At 43.5% G+C, this 20,669-nt stretch overlaps 1 protein-coding gene across 6 annotated transcripts in view; it reads left to right on the plus strand.

The window, feature by feature from the left end:
• The window catches only part of LAMA2 (laminin subunit alpha 2), a 671,264-nt gene extending 662,286 nt beyond the window's left edge, over positions 1-8,978 (plus strand). For all 6 annotated transcript variants that reach the window (XM_045294657.1, XM_045294659.1, XM_045294658.1 and 3 more), the window contains 2 exons: positions 6,256-6,478; positions 8,604-8,978. In XM_045294657.1, the coding sequence (XP_045150592.1) occupies positions 6,256-6,478; positions 8,604-8,761 (381 nt within the window). In that variant the 3' untranslated portion in view covers positions 8,762-8,978. The remainder of the gene's footprint in view (positions 1-6,255; positions 6,479-8,603) is intronic.
• The last annotated feature ends 11,691 nt before the right edge of the window (positions 8,979-20,669 follow it).

The following is a 20,669-nucleotide window of genomic DNA, read 5'->3' on the forward strand; positions in this document are numbered from 1 at the left end:
GCCTCACTCTCACTCTCCTGCTGTCTTACTCACTCCCTGTCTCACTCACTCACTGCCTCACTCTCTCACTGCCTCGCTCACTCACTGCCTCACTGTCTCATTCACTACCTCACTATCTCACTCACTGACTCACTGTCTCATTCACTCCCTCTCTCACTGCCTCACTCACTCATTGCCTCACTCATTCACTGCCTCACTCACTCACTGCCTCACTCACTGTCTCACTCTCACTCTCTCACTCCCTGCATCACTCACTCACTGCTTCACTCACTCACTCCCTGCATCACTATCACTCTCTCACTCACTGTCTCACTCTCACTTCCTCACTGTCTCACTCACTCCCTGTCTCACTCTCTCACTGCCTCACTCACACTCACTCCCTGCCTCACTCTCTCACTGCCTCACTCAATGACTCACTCTCTCACTGCCTCATGTACTCACTGTCTCATTCACTCCCTGCCTCACTCACTGACTCACTGTCCCATTCACTCACTCGCTGTCTCATTCACTCCCTGTCTCATTCACTCCCTGTCTCACTCTGTCACTGCCTCTTTCTCTCACTGCCTTCCTCACTCACTGTCTCACTCAGTCACCCACTCACTCACTGTCTCACTCTCTCACTGTCTCATTCACTCCCTGTCTCACTGCCTCACTCTCTCACTCCCTGTCTCACTCACTCACTGTCTCACTCACACTCTCTCACTGACTCACTCAGTGACTCAGTCTCACTCGCTCACTCTCTGTCTCACTGCCTCACTCTCTCACTGTCTCACTCACACACTGCTTCACTGTCTCATTCACTCCCTGTCTCACTCTCTCACTGCCTCTCTCTCTCTCTCACTGCCTTCCTCACTCACTGACTCACTCATTCACTGTCTCACTCATCACCCACTCACTCACTCACTCTCTCGCTCACTGTCTCTCTCACTCCCTGCATCACTCACTCACTGCCTCACTCTCTCACACCCTGTCTCACTATCACACTGTATCACTCACTGAATCACTCACTAACTCACACTCTCTCACTGCCTCTCTCTCTCACTGCCTTCCTCACTCACTCACTCACTCTCTCTCACTCCCTGCAACACTCACTCACTGCCTCACTCTCTCACTCCCTGTCTCACTCACTGACTCACTCACACTCTCTCACTGCCTCACTCACTCACTACTTCGCTCACTCACTTTCTCATTCACTGACTCTCACTGTCTCATTCACTCACTGTCTCACTCACTCCCTGCATCACTCACTCACTGCCTCACTCTCACTCCCTGTCTCATTCACTCTCTCACTGCTTCACTCTCTCACTGCCTCTCTCTCTCACTGCCTTCCTCACTCACTGACTCACTCATTTACTGTCTCACTCACTCACCCACTCAATCACTGTCTCACTCTCACTCTCTCACTGTCTCACTCACTGAATCACTCACACTCTCTCACTGCCTCACTCACTCACTTTCTCATTCACTGAATCTCACTGTCTCATTCACTCCCTGTCTCATTCACTCTCTCACTGCCTTCCTCACTCACTGACTCACTCATTTACTGTCTCACTCATCACCCACTCAATCACTGTCTCACTCTCTCACTCACTGTCTCTCTCACTCCCTGCATCACTCACTCACTGCCTCACTCTCACTCTCTCACTCGCTGTCTCACCCTCTCACTCCCTGTCTCACTATCTCACTGTCTCACTCACTGAATCACTCACACTCTCTCACTGCCTCACTCACTCACTTTCTCATTCACTGAATCTCACTGTCTCATTCACTCACTGCATCACTCACTCATTGCCTCATTCTCACTCTCTCATTCACTGTCTCATTCTCTCACTCCCTGTCTCACTATCTCACTCACTCCCTCTCTCACTCACTCGCTGCCTCACTCACACTCACTCACTCACTCTCGGTCTCACTCACACTCTCTCACTGCCTCACTCAGTGACTCAGTCTCACTCACTCACTCTCTGTCTCACTCTCTCACTGCCTCATGCACTGACTGCCTCACTCACTCACTGCCTCACTGTCTCATTCACTCCCTGTCTCACTCTCTCACTCACTGGCTCACTCTCACTCTCTCACTCACTGTCTCACTCTCTCACTGTCTCACTCACTGAATCACTCACACTGTCTCACTCACTGAATCACTCACACTGTCTCACTCTCTCACTGCCTCACTCTCACTCTCACTCATTATCTCACTCTCTCACTCCCTGTCTCACTATCTCACTGTCTCACTCACTGCCTCACTCACTCACTCCCTGTCTCACTCACTCACTGCTTCACTCACACTCTCTCACTGCCTCACTCAGTGACTCAATCTCACTCGCTCACTCTCTGTCTCACTGTCTCACTCCCTGTCTCACTCTCTCACTGCTTCACTCACTCACTTTCTCATTCACTGACTCTCACTGTCTCATTCACTCACTGTCTCACTCACTCCCTGCATCACTCACTCACTGCCTCATTCTCACTGCCTCACTCCCTGTCTCACTTGCTCACTCCCTGTCTAACTATCTCACTGTCTCACTCACTGCCTCACTCACACTCACTACCTCACTCTCTCACTGCCTCATTCAGTGACTCAGTCTCACTTGCTCACTCTGTCTCACTGCTTCACTCTCTCACTCTCTCACTCCCTGTCTCACTCACTCACTTTCTCATTTACACTCTCTCACTGCTTCACTCTCTCACTGCCTCACTCAATGACTCACTCTCTCACTGCTTCATGTACTCACTGACTCACTGCCTCACTCTCACTCTCCTGCTGTCTTACTCACTCCCTGTCTCACTCACTCACTGCCTCACTCTCTCACTGCCTCACTCAGTGACTCAGTCTCACTCGCTCACTCTCTATCTCACTGTCTCAGTGCCTCACTCTCTCACTGTCTCACTCCCTGTCTCACTCACTCCCTGCCTCACTCACACTCAGTCATCCCTCACTCTATCACTGCCTCATTCACTCACTGTCTCACTGTCTCACTCTCTCACTGCCTTACTGTCTCACTCACTCCGTCTCACTACCTCACTCACACTCACTCACTGCCTCACTCTCTCACTCAATGACTCACTGTCTCACTCACTCCGTCTCACTCACTCCCTGCCTCACTCACGCACTGCCTCATTCACGCACTGCCTCTCTGTATCATTCACTCCGTCTTACTCTCTCACTGCCTCACTGCCTCACTCATTCACTGTCTCACTCAATCACCCACTCACTCACTGTCTCACTCTCACCCTCTCACTGCCTCACTCACTCACTGCTTCACTCACTCACTTTCTCATTCACTGACTCTCACTGCCTCACTCACTCACTGCTTCACTCACTCACTTTCTCATTCACTGACTCTCACTGTCTCCTTCACTCACTGTCTCACTCTCTCACCCCGTCTCACTATTTCACTGTCTCACTCACTGCTTCACTCTCACTGCCTCACTCTCTCACTCCCTGTCTCACTCACTCACTGCCTCACTGTCTCACTCACTGCCTCACTCTCACTCTCTCGCTGTCTCTCTCACTCCCTGTCTCATTCACTCCTTGTCTCACTCACTCACTGACTCAGTATCACTTGCTCACTGTGTCTCACTCTCTCACTGCCTCATGCACTCACTGACTCACTCTCACCCTCTCCCTGTCTCACTTACTCCGTCTCACTCTCTCACTACCTCACTCTCTCATTGCCTCACTCACTCACTCACTGCTTCACTCACTCACTTTCTCATTCACTGATTCTCACTGTTTCATTCACTCACTGTCTCACTCACTCCCTCCCTCACTCACACTCACTCACTCTCTCACTGCCTCATTCAGTGACTCAGTCTCACTCGCTCCCTCTCTGTCTCACTGACTCGCTGCCTCATTCTCTCACTGCTTCACTCTCTCACTGCCTCACTCAGTGACCCACTCACTCACTGCCTCATGCCCTCACTGACCCACTGTCTCACTCACTACCTCACTCACACTCTCTCACTGTCTTACTCACTCCCTGTCTCACTCACTCCCTGCCTCACTCTCTCACTGCCTCATTCTGTCACTGCCTCACTGTCTCATCCACTGACTCACTGTCTCATTCACTCCCTGTCTCACTCTCTCACTGCCTCACACTCTCACTGCCTCACTCACTGTCTCCTTCACTGACTCACCGTCTCATTCACTCCCTGTCTCATTCTCTCACTGACTCACTCACTGACTCTCATTGTCTCATTCACTCACTGCCTCACTCTCTCACTCCCTCACACTGTCTCATTCACTCACTGCCTCACTCTCTCACTGCTTCAATCAGTGACTCACTTTCACTCTCTCACTCTCTGTCTCACTGCCTCCCTCTCTCACTGCCTCACTGTCTCATTCACTCCCTGTCTCACTGCCTCACTCACTGACTCTCACTGTCTCATTTACTCACTGCCTCACTCCCTCACTCCCACTCACTCATTCACTCACTGCCTCACTCTCTCACTGCCTCACTCACTCACCCACTCACTCACTCTCACTCACTCACTGTCTCACTCTCTCACTGTCTCACTCACTCTGTGTCACTCACTCACACTCACTCACTGCCTCACTCTCTCCCTGCCTCACTCTCTCACTCCCTCACTCAGTGACTCACTCTCTCACTGCCTCACTCACTGACTCTCACTGTCTCAGTCTCACTAGCTCACTCTCTGTCTCACTCTCTCACTGCCTCACTCAGTGACAACTCTCTCACTGCCTCATGCACTCACTAACTCACTCATTCATTGTCTCACTCACTGCCTCACTCTCACTCTCTCACAAAAAAAGAAAAAAAAGGAAAAAAACAAATTAGAGAAAAGTTATAGTAATTTGTCAATATGCTTATCAAAAGAAATGCACAATCTAATTCAATGTATCTCTTTAATCTCTGCTCACCCAACACCAGCAACCTGCAGTGAGAGCTGTTAAGTCCACGTTGGATACTGTGGGGAGCAGATAGGAAATGTGGGAAAAGTAAGAAATGCCACATTTCCCATTGGGATATTAAAGAGGAATCAGACTTCAACTATATTCATATTTTATTATTACAGAGGTTGTTTCCTCCTTCTCAAGGGAAAAAACACAATGACTAAAATATCCTCTGTCTTGCCTTGATATCACCTCTTACTCCTCAACCCCAGATTCAAAGTTATCCTCAAAGATAGCATAGGAATAGAGATCCAGGTGTTCACAGGAAAAACGGGACAGAAATACAGTTCGCTTTTGCTTTTGTGGATTGAGCTTCCTTTTCTTCCCTGCTCATAAGGGCAGTTACTAGTGACACACCAGGGGCTCATGTTCCCCTGCAGGGCATGTGGGCTCCTCACCAAGGTTCTGCACAGTCCTGTTTGCAGAAACCACAGCAAGCATAGCCAAATGGTTCCTTCATATGTACGACGCCCTCTAGTTTACATTCACCTATCTGCTCGCTCTTCACATCTTAAAAAAAAAAAAGCTATTTCTTCTCTTTTACTTTGTTAAATGTGCTCCCTAATCGTAACGGCCATATATGTTCTTATGATTTGAGTAGTATGTTTCTGGTCTGTATCAGCTTCAAAAGAATCTGTCATCTCAAATGTCAAGGACTTTTCCATGTTATACTGAAGACAGATTTCTTGTTGTTTTAATTTTGGACTTCCTATATTAGTTGTTCGTTGTTAGGGAATTCACTTGCCTCCTGGCTCAAGGGCTTTGGCACCTCTGACGTGAAATAATTTATGTAGCAACTTTCTATCCTCCATGCAAAGGAGTTCATATAGGATAGAGAATTGAAGTTATAACATCAAATTATAACATCATATAACAAGTTATAACATCATATAAATTTTCAAAAAGACAACAATCCTTTCAAGTGTATTTGTAAATCAAATTGGTGAATCAATTTTAACAGCATAAGAAAAATGTATCCAGAACACACAGACTCTAAAAAGTGGTGGGATTATTCTCCACATGCACTACGTCCTTCGCTTTTGTGATCTGACCCCAAATTGTCTCTCACATTTCTGAAGACAGAATCATTGCCTACATCATACATCATGCCTGTTTCCCCCAGTAACACCCAAGTACAAAATTGGCAATTTATTGCTATTGGTGAGCACACCTGTATTTTAATTTTCGTCACTTCTCTTTTGAAATGACCCAGTTAGATCCACATCACACTTTTCCAGCCCACAGCTCTCCTAGTGACCTGATCATGGTACTTTGAGAAACATCATGATCTCCCCCGAATGGAACCTTCTGTGACTGTTCAATCCCCTACTTTCTAGCTCATGTTTCATGTGGACAATGGAGCTGGCCGATTCACGGCCGTCTATGATGCTGGGGTCCCAGGACATCTGTGTGATGGACAATGGCACAAGGTCACAGCTAGCAAGCTGAAACACCGCATTGTACTGATAGTGGATGGGAACCAAGTGGAAGCGCAAAGCCCAAACAGAGCTTCTACATCTGCCGACACAAATGACCCTGTGTTTGTGGGAGGTTTCCCAGGTGAGTGTTGGCTATCCCCGCAAGAATGCCTTTGCTCGGTTATGTGAGTGGTTTTGAAAATATTTATATTCATATAAATATGCCCAAGAATGTGATTTTCCGTGTACTTGGGCCTAACCTTTAGAACTGACTTGCAAAAATAACACCTTACCAAAAATTTCCAGTGTGTAAAATGAGCATGTTTCTTATAAAAACCACATGGGAATGGACATTTTAGGATAGCTTCCAAAGTTTCATTTGGAAGGAGACTGAGGTGAGAGGAAATGAATTTTGACTTATAAAAGATATGAGACATTTAAAACAGAAATCGGTGCCAGAGATGGTGTGCTTTCTGAACTGAATATATCAAAGGAATCATAAAATGTTAGGGAATGTATTTCCTGAAATTCTGGAAAGCATTGGGTTAAATTTCTCCCTTAGGTTATTACAGGGTTTATATTTATATTACAAAGAAAACCAAGCAATAAATCTGCATTCAAATATCCCTGCCCAGCACATTAAGTATGGCATGCAGACCACAGAGGGTTACCTAAAGTGCCTATAAATAAGCAACCAACTGGATGAGAAATATTCCAAGTGCCACTTCATAAATACTCTAAGAATACAGGCTCTTGATTGAATGCCCTTTCATCATTTGGGCAAGAGAAACGGTCCTCCACCAGGCGCCTTTGCTTGAAGAAAGCATATTCAGCTATAGTTGACAGAGGGAAAGATATAGCAGAAATGGTGAGTGATTGAGAGCTCCCTTTTCTAAAGTTGCTTCTGGGTTTTATAAAGACATACTTCTGCTTCAATCAGGAATAACCTCAAGATATTAAGGAAATGGAATTTCTTCTCCAGTCACACCATCCTACTTAGCATATCGTAAGTCTGAAACGGGGGCGTTGAAGGGCAACCCTCGATTGGGTTTACAAGGCTGTAAATCTTCACAGGAGCAGATAGCCTCAGCTTTCTCTCATAGAGAAGCAAGTGGATTTGAACCACTGACCTTGAACTTAGCATTCAGTCATCTTTAAGACCCCAAGTCTGAATTCTCTTTCAAGTCTTTGATCAATTGCTTCATTTCACTAAACAAAAATTAAGCATTTTAAATCCCGACTTTAAATTAGTTCATGCCAAACCCATTCTTGGATGTCTGAAAATGCATATACTTCTAAATGTTTTTATATTTCACAGGCCAGAACTACAAAAAGTTGATATTCCTCTGTAGGCAGGTAGGTTGGTAGAGCTAAAACAGAATTGCAAACTTGACCGAAGGCAGCCTTTCAATGTCACCCCAAACAGCCACTGTTGAGATCTGCTCTTAACATGGTGACTCTTGTCAGTGGCCATCGAGGCGGATTTGATCCGTGGAGACCCCTGTGCAACCAAAGAAAACGCTGCCCAGCCCTGCACCATCCTCGTGGTTTAGAGAGCCTGGAGTCCATCGTGCCACTGTGATTGTGAGGGCCTTCCACCCTAGGGTGCTCCTTTTCAAACCCTGCGGTGGGCCATCCTCTGCGATGAGCCACAGATCTGCCATTGGCTAATTCTCAGATCACCAGGAGCCCTGCAGGTGGAGTGGTTCTGTGTTGGGCTGTGACCCACATGGTCAGCATCCAAACCCCCAGCAGCTCGGAGGGAGAGACAGGGCTTTCTACTCCTGTAAACGGTTACCGTCTCAGAAACCCACAAGGGGATTGCTATGAGTCCGCGCTGATTGATAACTGAGTTTAGTTGGTTAGGCCTTTCTTGGGAGCAAGACGGGGCTTTCTGATCTTGTGAAGCATTGCAGTCTCAATAGCCCACAGGGGCAGCGTGGTTTCTGTCCCACCGGGTGGCTATGAGTTAGCATCACCTGATGGCCGTAAGTTTGGTTTTGAGTTTTTAAAGCCCGTTTCACTCTGGAAGTTCCTCTGAAATGTATAGCCACCGTGGATGACAGCTGCTATTTGAGATACCGAAATACTGGCATCATCACTTCTAGCATCACGTAAGGACAGAATGACAAAATGACATTTTGTCTAGAAGACAAACATCCAACTTAATCTCAGACTAAGAGCTGACTTTGAGACATATTCTGATCATCACAGCAACCTTTCTAAACTACCCTCTTGCTTTGTTTTTTTTTTGGTCTTTTTTGCAGATGGCCTCAATCAGTTTGGCCTGACGACCACTATTCGATTCCGAGGTTGCATCCGCTCCCTGAGGCTCACCAAGGGGACTGGCAAGCCGCTGGAGGTGAATTTTACCAAGGCTTTGGAGCTGAGGGGTGTCCAACCTGTGGCATGCCCAGCAAACTAACAAAACCAAGGTCACTCCCGCAAGAGTTCCGCCAAATAAGTGTATCCAGTTTGAGTCTTATTTTGCCTGTGTATGTTAATAAAACTAATTGATGCATTAAGCTCCTTCTGTATTAAATTCTTTCTGTATTCAGTTGGTGCTAATCCAGATCCTAGACTGAATTTAATTCCGCTTCTTTCTCAAGTCGTGCATAATAAACCAGTTATTTCATTCTAAACAACAGCTTGTTTTGTTTGACTATATCTAAGAACAAAAGGCAACTGACCATACATTTCTGGATTTACAACACGCCCTGCAGGCATTACATGGAGACCTCAGATGTAATTTGTGAAGGCATCCCTTTTTCCCTCTTCAACATACTCTTACCTTTTGTTTTTGTCCTCAGCCATGCATATTGGCTTTGGCTCCTAGTGCAGGCCACTGAAAATAGCAGTGGATGGGGTGGGTGCAGTTGGGGGAAACCGGCTCCCAGACTCCCAGTGTTTGTGAACGCATTAGCAAGTCATTTCCCTGATCCAGGTTCATTATTAGAGAGTTTAACTAGCCACTTGAGTGAATACCTTTTTATGCCGAAGGTAGTTCGTATAGATCAGAGAGCTTAATTACTTGATTTTCTTGTTTGATAATGATTTATAGGCTTTGGGGACAGAGTAGAACCAAGCTCAAGAATAACAATTAAGCCCACATTTGATACTATAGTACTGAGGCCTTGGGCTCTTGAAATTCACAGTGAATCGCGTCCCAATCTATGCTTAAGTAGACAGGAATAGTGCTGAAATGCATTTTGACTTGGCAGGAAAAGAAAAGCCAGAGACTTAAATATCATTTTGCTGTGTCTGTTTGAGATGTAATTTGGCAAAACAGATTCATTTCCACTCCCCCAAATTTTGTGTTTGGTGTTCGTCCTGCTTTCGTTTCAATAATCTGTGAAAAGGGTCTCTGGGAAGAGTACCCAGGTTTGGTCGTCAGTTTAAGCCAGAAAAGTTTCATTTGCTATTTTCAGTAGAAATAGATACCATCTAATAAAACAAGACATTTAAAAAAGAGACTTCCTTCACAATGGAATTTTTAGAAGGATCCTCCCTGAAGTGTTTTCTACCAGCCAAGAAGATGCTATTTTTAATCAAGGTGATGAGCAGCTCCTCTTTGGCCAGGAACTCAATACATTTTGGACATAGAGTGTCATTCTAGAACATTAACAATCTTGGGTCTGTTTTGATACTATTTGGAAAGTGTTTCCAAAAACAAAAGTGAAGATTACAAAAAAAAAAAAAAAAAAGTCACGATTCTGATCGTGTCTCAGATGTAGCCTGGCCATTTGATTTTGGAAAGCTCTCAGGTGACTCTAGGGTTCAGTCAAAGATGAAAAGCACTGTTCTAAAGAGAAAAAGAACAAATAAATCCACTTAGCCAGAACGGAGTCGCACAGTCATATGAGAATCGGGCTGCTAACTTTGCCTTAAGCATGCCAATACCAATAAGCACAATGTAAAATTGAATCTAGGTAATGCCATTGGACCAATCTTTAAACAATAAAACCTTTTAAAAATGAAAACATTTTGAAAATGGAAACATTTGTTCTACATCGAACACGGTCATGATTTGGGGGACTTATCCTGGTTACTGAATGGGATCAACAGAAGTAAATATCGTCCCAAAGTTACTGCCATCAAATTGATTCTGACTCAGTGATCTGATAGGACAGAGTAGAACTCCCCTGGATTTCTCAGGCTGTAACTCTGTATGGGAAGATAAACCCTCATCTTTTTCTCACTGAACAACTGGTGGTTCCAAACTGCTAGGTTAGTAGCCCAACTTGATCCCTCTACCCCACCAGGGTGCAATAAAAATGCTAGACTCCTTAAATTAAAAACTTTCTGCATTAGTCTGGGTACTTTTGAGAAACAAATCCACAGAAATTCATGTATAAGAGAGAGTTTTATGTAACGGTTAAGTGCGCATCAAGAAAACATCTCAACCCAGTGCTGCCCAAGTCCACAAGTCCAACATTAACCCATTAACCCATATGTCCAACACCAATCCACAAAGTCCTCCATCTCACAAAACACACGCAATGATGCTGACTGCAGGAGGAAAGCTGAGTCAGTGAATGTGTAAATATCTCAGCACTGGCATGGGTCTCCACATGGCTGCTCCAGCACCCAGGGCTGCATCAGGGTAGGTCCATGTCTTGCAGGAAGTCAGCCCTGCCAGCTGAAGCAGGGAACTGCTAAGGCAGCAGCACCCTCGTCCAACCATCACAAAGCAAGAGACAGGAGAACTATAAAGGCAAGGCTCACCAAGCCATTTATCTCTCCGCCCTTCAATTAACCCCACTTGTGTTTATCGGCCAGGTTGGCACAATTAACTAACTAGCTCATTTGCCTTCCTAGCCTGCAAGGAAAGGTGCATAACAAATTTGAAAGCAAAAAATCTTAATTAGCATCCTTATCAGAGTTAATCTTGATGTTAATTAGATTCCATTGATTTCTAGGAATCTTGGTGATGTTATGGGTTTACACACTGGACGGCTAACTGCTAGAGTAGCGGTTCAAACTCACCAGCCATTCCCCAGCAGAAAGAGGAGATTGTCTCCTCCAGTAAAGATTTACAGCCTTGGAAACTCTATAGGCTTGCTATGAGTCAGAATTGACTCAGGGGCAGTGGGTTTTTTAGTGAATATGAGTCAGAATTGTTTGGTTTGTTTATCAAAGCACTGTGGTTAAGCAGTTTGGCTCCTGACTGGAGGGTTGGCACTTCAAATCCTGTCCAAAGGTGTAGCAATCATCTGAAAAGATTAGTCTCTAGTCTGTCCACTAGGGGTCTCCAAGACAGAAGCAATTCTATAGCAACAAGTTTACGTTTGCATTCCTGTTTGTGCTTGTTTTTACATCAGAGTCCAGTCCAGCTGAAATCCATTTGTAGATCAAAGGCTTAGAATAAGGGGAGCATGAGAAGGGGGTTTGAGTTTATCGAACACATGATTCTCTGATGTAGCTGAAAATATTAGAATTGTCTTAGGGACTTTAAAAAAATGCCTATGTATGGGTATATCCCCAGACCAATTAAATTACATTCTCTGGCTACTGTCCTGGCATTTGGGAGTTTCTAAAAGATCCCCAGGTGATCCTAATGCGTAAGTGTGTAATCAGGTTTGAGAAGCCCTGCGTTTCTTCATTTTCTGCATTTGTGTAAAGGAACACGCGGGGAATTTAAAGAGACTTGATGCCTTGCTCAAAGTCTCATAGGAGCCAATGGAGTCCTAAGAAATTTGTCTATGAGATGTAAGTGGAATTTCCCAACTGGAATTTTCATTTTGGCTAAATTGGCTTCCTACAACACCCACATTCCAGAGTGGCCCATAAATTGGGGTATAGAAACATTATTCAAACTACAATATATAATGAAATGTTCCAAAAGAGAAAATGTCTCTAACATATTTTGAGTACGTTTTTCTACCTTAAAAATCAAAGTGTCCCCACATAGATTAAGTCTCCATTAAATTCCTTCTGCTCGGTAAGCAAGGATACAGATCATATTGCCCTAGTCAGGATGCACTGGAAGGTGAGTTACCTCCAAGCCTCTCCAGCAGCTCTAGGAGGGCAGCCTGGGTACATCTTGGATGGATGGCACTCTACTGGGGACAGTACTCGGAGCTGCAAAGTCATGAGTCGTACCCTAGCCATCATGCCTTCACTGCTTGGTGAGAAGGCCCTGGACACCATCTATCTCACCAGTTCTTCTAGCTAATAAAATGTCCGTGTCCCAATCCTGGTCCCATTCTTGTTTACCAGTCCCACCTGCAACTGTGCTCTATTGATCTGCTCCCAATCATGAATTTGTAACAGTCTCCTGTGTTCAATGCCCTATTTAACTAGCATCCCTACTAAATCCTCAGACCCCACCATGAGCTAGCGCTGAAGGCCTCCCTTATCGGGAAGGTGTGTCTCTGTCTTTGTCTTTTGTAATACTGAATGAATGTTCTCTTTCAATTATATGTGAGATCTCTTTTGTATGCTCAAACACTTTGAGTCAATCTTACCCCTTCAATAATCACCTCAGAAGCTACCACCCACAAGAATTCATGAAGAAAGCAGACACTTCTCATTTGTTTTTCAAACGCCCACTCCTAAGTTGTCAGCGTTGAAGCAGTTGGCTTTTCACTTCAGAGAGGAGAAAACACACACACGGGTTGCCTGAAGGATGGCATGTTCATTAGCATAATCACTTCTTAACAGTAATTATTATCACTTATGTAATGATTAGAAAATGTTTTAGACTGAAATAAAAGTAAGGGTATTCAAAACATTTAAATAGAATAATTGGGGATATTAGAAACAGGTACAAAACAATGATATATTTTTTAAAAATAATGTTCTGAATAATAGCCATTTTAAAAAACTCATTGTCAATGGGCCAATGTTTCTGGGGTAGAGCAAAATTTTCTATCCAACAATTGATATGGATTTTTATTCCATTCAACCATTGTTATCCCGTCAGTACTCTTATCCCATTTGCTTCTGATTTCCTGTTTCTAGTCTTCCTTCTTTCCCAACTCTCTCAACTTTGATGCTGTTGCATGTTCCGCTGGACCCACTATTCCTGCCTTTTGATAATAGGGGACAGGACCAAAGGTCTCCCCTCCGTAACGGCTTGCTGCTGGGCTGGTGATGAAAAGCCTGTAGTTGTCTTGTCTAAGCATGCTCCCGCGAGCGCGTCAGGGATTGGAACCCAGCCACACAGCTCTGTGGAGGTGTGATTAGTGAAGGCACATGTACATTCCTGCAAAACGATTTAAAAACCGGGAAACAGACTAGACCCAAAACACAGAAATATACATATTAAACAGAGAGGAACTAGGAGTGGCAAGATCCATGAGGCCCAAGATTCCCCAGAGCCTAAGATATCTTCCCATCTGGGTCCCACGTCTCCTAACTCCTTTGCCAGGTATTGCATTCGTCCCTCGAGTTCTCACATTTCCCTTTTCTGTGTCATGCATAATATTTAAAAGAGCTGCCGAGGCTAAACGACTTTTTTATATCTCTTAAGTTTTCTATAGAAACAACATATAATCATAAGAACAAAAATTATAACCAAGAATAACATAGTTAAGCTAGAACCTACACTATGTAAAATGCTTTGAACCTAGGTATGTGGGTCAAGTCCCTCTAAACCATCTAACAGTTGTTTAATCACATCAGAGCTAGTGGATGCCTCTAACCCATCGTTAAATGTATTAAAATTTTTCTTTTTTACCTGAATAACATCTAGAGCAGTGGTTCTCAACCTTCCTAATGCCACGATCCTTTAATACAGTTCCTCATGTTGTGGTGACCCACCCCCAACCATAAAATTATTTTTGTTGCTACTTCATAACTGTAATTTTTGCTACTGTGATGAATCAGGTGACTCCTGTGAAAGGGTCATTGGACCTCAAATGGGTCAAAACCCACAGGTTGAGAACTGCTGATCTAGAGAAAATTTTCCCTTAAATCCCTGTAAATGATTACTAATTAAAGCCCAATCATGTTAGGTTACATTATGGAGATAAGGAATTACACAAAAATCAGTAATATTCCAATCACATTTTAGCATTAATTGGTGCTGCAAGTCCATGCTTTAATCTCCTAGCCACTGAATAGTTAGTTGCAATTCAGCCACTTTTTGTCCTTATTCATCATTTTATCATGGCTTGCAAGGCCCGTAGTTGGTGTGAGTTCGCTTGCCACTTTTGTACTAACTGGTCAGTTTTAATGGATTCCTGCAGAGCAGCAATAGTGGTGATGGCTATGAGTCCTGTGATGGCTATAATTATCATACCCAGGAATCGACGAGGTCTTTATAACGTCTCCAACAGTATCAGGAACACTAAGGATGTCTCTAGACTGCCTTCCCACCTGTAGTTCATTTGCACTGGGAGTCACACTCCCAGGTGGCTCTTTAAGATGAGGCTGCTGTCTTTTGTGTTTAAGTATTTTATTTATTTGTTTGTTTGTTTGTTTATTTATTTTTAAATATTTTTATTAGGGGCTCATACAACTCGTATCACAATCCATACATACATCCATTGTGTCAAGCACATTTGTACATTTGTTGCCATCATTATTCTCAAAACATTTTCTTTAAACTTGAGCCCTTGGTATCAGGTATCAGGGTTCACTTTTTCCCCCTCCCTTACCCTCCCTCCCTCATGAACCCTTGATAATAAATTTTTTTTTTCATGTCTTACACTGTCCGATGTCTCCCTTCACGCACTTTTCTGTTGTCCATCCCCCAGGGAGGGGGTTATATGTAGATCATTGTGATCTGGTCCCCCTTTCTCTCCATCTTCCCCTTCCCCTCCTGGTTTTGCTACTCTCATTATTGGTCCTGAGGGGGTTAGCTATCCTGGATTCCCTGTGTTTCCAGCTCTGATCTGTACCATTGTATATCCTCTGGTCTAGGCAGATTTGTAAGGTAGACTTGGGATCATGACAGTGGATGGGTTGGGGAGGAAGCATTAGAGAACCAGAGGAAAGTTGTATGTTTCATTGGTGTTATACTGCATCCTAACTGGCTCGTCAAGAATGCTGTCATTTGAGAGTTTTATAAGAAGAGTATGGTTAAGGCAAGTATACAGTCTACAATTAGAGCATGTGGCACTGAGTGTAGTCTCACCTATTATGTTTCCAAACAGCAAATATATAGGGCACCTTACACAGGAAACTGTGAATCGTGTCTTCTTTTATGCTAAGTGTATATAAAAGCAGACTGTTTGGTAGTAGTAGAGCTTCCTATACATCCTATTAAAGGGCTGGTGGTGAGAGGTATTTTCCATAGGTCTCACTGTTCATGTCCTTTCTTAGATTTAACAACCAGGGACAAGGAGGTACAAGGCCTCCCTTGAGACACACCATTAATTATGATCCAGTGGTGACAATACTATCAGAGAATTCACACCATCTGCAATTACCAACATAGTCACATGGTGTAGAATCAAATTCTTCAGAGCACTTTGTTATACATTTTCCATGAGACCCCCACTCAATGGTCATGACAGTGGCATTTCTTAATACTTGTCCATGGGACCCCTGACATTTCAGTCATTTGAGTCTAATGGCTTCAAAATGCTGGGAACTCGTGATTTTACAGATTTCCATAACTCTTCTCCCCTCCACAGTAGTGGAGTCCTCATATTCTGTTAATGCATCTCCTATTATCATGTAGAAACCATGACCAGTGTTGTTGAACATAAGCCAGCTATTCCAAATGAGTGAATTAATAGATAGACAGCTAGAGCTGGCACCCATGCATAAAAGTAGCACCTTAAAATGTAAGGTAAATTTAAATATTTTGCCTTCTTCCTTAGGGTGTGTGGCTATCCTATCTGCCCATGGGGCTGGAGTCCACACAGAATCATTCGCAAAAATGACAGGACCAGTTTGAGTCCACTCCACAACTTCCAGTCCTGACTGGAATGAGGAACATAAGCCGAGTGAGCACGATGAGCACATACCTCAGTTGAGACACATGTAACTGTAATCGTTGCTAGAAACCTACTTTTAAGGGGTATTGAACTTCCAGTGCTTGCTAGCATCACGTGAGCTCTGTATTTCATGATAAGTGTTACTTGGGTTACTGGTATAAGGCCTGTTAGGTTTGGGAGAGCTATAGAGTATTAAGGAATATTGAGAAGCTTCGAGGGATCTTTTAATCTGATGTAAACAGGTTGGTGATGTGAAGCAACAGAGGGTTGGGTGACATCCCAAATGCATGGATTAACTAGAGCAGGTGGTAAAGGAAGATAATTGGTGAGAGGTGTGGGGACACGAGGTTTGGGGGCAGGGGGAGTGGGCATAGGAGTGGAGGCAGAGAGAGTGTCTGGTGCAGCTTAATGTCGGGGGTTTAAATGGAGAGAAAATGTTTTGAGAAACGATGTACAAATGCGCTTTACACAATTGATGTGTGTATGGATTGGGATAACAGTTGTATGAGCCCCTAATAAAATGTTAAAAAAGAAAAAAAAGAGAAACAACAAGTTTGGATCCCATAAGACTTCTGGTAAATGCAAAGTTATCAATGTTTTGAATTTAGTCAGACAATCTCTGTCCAGTAAGGCATTTGGGGATGATGAGAAATTGATGTGAGAACTACACATTATAAAGACTACATAGAAGTGATTGTGTAATGAGGGGCTGTCAAATTATTCTGGAGACTCCTCCAATAATGGTGAGTGCTAATGAAGTTTGTCCTGAATATACAGGTAGTGTTGAATAAGGGGCCCCGATATCTAAAATGAAAGAAATAGGCTTACCTGAGACAACGATTGTTATCCTGAGCTCAAAATGAATGATCTCTGTGGAGGCGGTCAGCCCTGGGCATCATAAATCCTCCACCTCCGGTCCTAACAGCCCTAACAGTGAAGTGTCTTGAACAGGCCATGGAAAAGACTATCCTTCCCAGCTTCTTTCAGAAAGGGCTGACAGTTCCCAGTGCCATCCTTGTCTGCAATGTGGGCGAGGCCTTGGTGGAGGATGAGGCTGGGGACATTCTCATTCCCAATGCCCCATCTGGGAAGATTCAAAGCACGGTCCATAGGACTTAACCCCTGTGGCCCAGTGTTAACTGGTTTTCATTCGCCCGTTTGCTCTGAAGGGTGTTAGTTAGCCAGCATCTGATATTTAGCTTTGCCTCTTGCTAATTTCTCTAATTTTTTTTCTGTTCCTCTCTGTTATTGGAAACCTTGAATGCTGCATTGAGAAGGTCTTGCTCTAGAATCTGAGGACCATCCTCCAATTTTTAAAGTTTTATCTTTGTGTCAGGAGGTGACTGTGAAATTAAGTCTGAATGGAGTAAAGTAATCCCAGCTGGCGTGGAAGGGTCAACTCTGAGAAGCATGACAAGATTGGGCTGGAAGGGTCTGGAAGGATTTCTCTATTTTATCATAATTGATGGTCATATTGACCATTTTTTGTACCCCTTCAATAAGAGGAATAACCACGTCATCTCAGAGTGCGGTCCCCATGGCTGAGCTGGTAATCCCAGTGAGGGTCTCGTGGGGGAACTGCATTGGAGCCACCGATTCATCCCAATTCTGGACATGAATTTCACTGCCTCTCTGCTGAGCCGTAATCTAGACTCTCGTCATGATTTTAGAAGGTAAAGTGGTTGCAAGAATTATATAGATATCATGCCAGATAAGATTGTAAAACTGAGTGAGCTATTTGAACTCTTTAATAAGTGTCTGGGTCAGAATAAAAACATCCCAGACATTTCCTGAGAGCAGATAAGTCATAAAGAGAGAATGGGATATGTTCTTTAACTAATCCTTCAGCCATTGCCAACTAACAAAGAGAAAAAACAGGAGCAGGGTCTGAAGGCAGAATTTTCAGCTTTGTAGAAGAGGCTTTTGAGGCAGGAACGGCTGGGGTGGAGACAAACCGGGCAGAGGAGAGGTGTCAGATAGGGTGGACGATAGCAGTGCTGAAGAAGTGGGAGGGGACATTGAGGAAGTTGGCTGATGAGAAAATTGCAATTCAGAAGAGGGAGAAGACAGCGGAGTGGATGATGTCGGATTGCAGAGTTGGCTCAGAGGTGGAGGGAGGATCCTAGGAGTTGGTGAGGAAGCAGGAGGAGGTTTCTAAGGGGGAAAAGAGAAGGCTGGCACAGTTGGAGGTGGGGCAGAGAAGATAGCCCTGGCTGCAGGCTGCGGAGTGTGATCCAAAGGTTCAAAGGTGGATTCGTTGTCTGAGAGTGGGTTTTTTTCTTGAATTAGCAGGACTTGAGTGTTGTGCAGTCTTGGCATAGATGGGGATCAGAACGAAGAAGAAAGCTTAAAAATAGGGAATTTCTAACTATCTGCTGGGAATTTCCATAAATGCAAGTTGAATATAGGAGAAGTCTGATAACTAAGCACGTCACTACTGATGCCAGATGGATATTGGTTGAAGTCAAAGAATATCAGGAAGATGTGTTTGTCTGTGCCTTCTTAATCATGATACAGCATTCGACTGTGTAGATCACAAAATTTTTGACTAATAATGAAAATGAGAATCCAAAACATTTCATTGTGCTCATATGTGAAATGTGTACATAGTCCAAGACAGTCGTTTGAACAGAACAAGGGGGTCAGAATGATTGAAAACCAGGTAAAATGCACCCCAGAGTTATATCCTTTCACTCTACTTCTTCAGTCTGCCTTCAAATAATTCTGGCCATCAAATAAATCAAGAAACTGGACTGTATGCCTAAGGAAGTGGCATGAAGATTGGAGGAAGGCCCATCAACGATCTACACTATGCAGATGATACAACCTTGCTGGCTGAAAACTAGGAGGATTTGAAGTCCTGAGTGACAACATCAAAGGCTACATTCTCCCGTGTGGATTAATTCAACATAAAGGAAACAAGATCCTCAGACCTGGACTAATAAGCAACATCCATGCTAACTGGAGAAAAATTTGAACTTATGAAGGATTTCATTTTATTTTATTCACAAATAATATCCGTGGAAGCAGAAGTCAAGAAAGAAATCAATTGAAATATTTCATTGGAAAAATCTGCTACAAAAGAATGAAAGTGTTAAAAAGGCAAAGATAATCAGTTGGAGAAAAAGCTTGCCAGGCTCAAGCCTTCGTGTTTTCAATGGCCTCATTTGCAAACAAAAGCTAGACAGTGAGTAAAGAAGAATGAAGAACAGCTGATATCCTTGAACTACGGTGTTAGTGAGGAATATTGAATATCCCATCAACTGCCAGAAGACTGGAAAAAATCAGTCTTGGAAGATGTACAACAAGAGTTCCCCTTAGAAGTGAGAATGATAAGGATTCATGTTACATGCATTAGACATGTTATCTAGTAAGGCAAGTCCCTGGAGAAGGACATCATTCTTAGGAAGGTATGCAGTTGGTGAGAAGAGGAAACCCCACCATGAGATGAACAAACAATGGCTGCAACACTGGATGAAACAGAGCAAGTACTTGCGGACGTCAACACCTGGTAGTATCTCATCCAAGTGTATATTTGAGGGGGCCTCAAAAGGTTTTTTTAGAAATATGGAATTAAAAGATCATGGAAAATGTCCACACATTTTGAATCCCCCTCATGGTGCCACTATGAGTTAGAAGCAACTCACCGGCACTTCGCAACAACATTCTCAAATGTTCTCTGAACCAAACTTAATATACTAGTCATAGTTTCATTAGCTAATGCATAAAATTAAATCTTTGACATGTATTCATTTTCTATTTTATTTTATTTTTTTATTTTACTGACTTCTTTTAACTACTGAATACTTTCTCATGAGAGTCATACATTTTTTAACCTTTTGAAAATTATATTTTAATAGAAAGGCACCAGCCGAATTTTCCAAGCTTAACTGAAAATATTATATCAGGTCATACAATTTGCTTATTTTAAATTAGTTTTTTCCTCAACTCAACCCTTTATTTGTATTTCTGCGTTCCATATGAAGTAAACAATTCTTTTCAAATTTCCTTTAAGAGTTATGTTGATGGGGGCAATGATTCAGAAGACAACCACAGCTTTCAATTTCCTTTTTCACTAACAATTGCTCTTTCCTTTTAGTTCAGCCTCCGCTTTGTATATACAACAAGACACAAACACACACCCAAACAAATATACACCTCTAATCTTACCTGTTTGGTAATCTTGGAGCAGAGTGTTTGTAAACAAATACATGATTGATTGCTTTTTGACTTTACAGAAGTGTGTTCCAATTTTTGACAGCCAAGCCCTTGAATGAGTAGAATGAGCAGAATTTTAAAATCACTGAGTGAGTCCACCAGAGACACAGTGTGGGAATTGCACCCGATCTGATCCCGCCACACTGAGGCAAAGCACTGGGGGAGTCCAGTGGAACAGCAGGGGAGGGGAACAGCAAGATCCCCAGGGAATGATGAGGGTGGACT

Source organism: Echinops telfairi, unplaced genomic scaffold (assembly GCF_000313985.2).
Source record: "Echinops telfairi isolate 266 unplaced genomic scaffold, ASM31398v2 ScPeMD7_3533;HRSCAF=4204_0, whole genome shotgun sequence".
Classification (NCBI taxonomy): domain Eukaryota; kingdom Metazoa; phylum Chordata; class Mammalia; order Afrosoricida; family Tenrecidae; genus Echinops; species Echinops telfairi.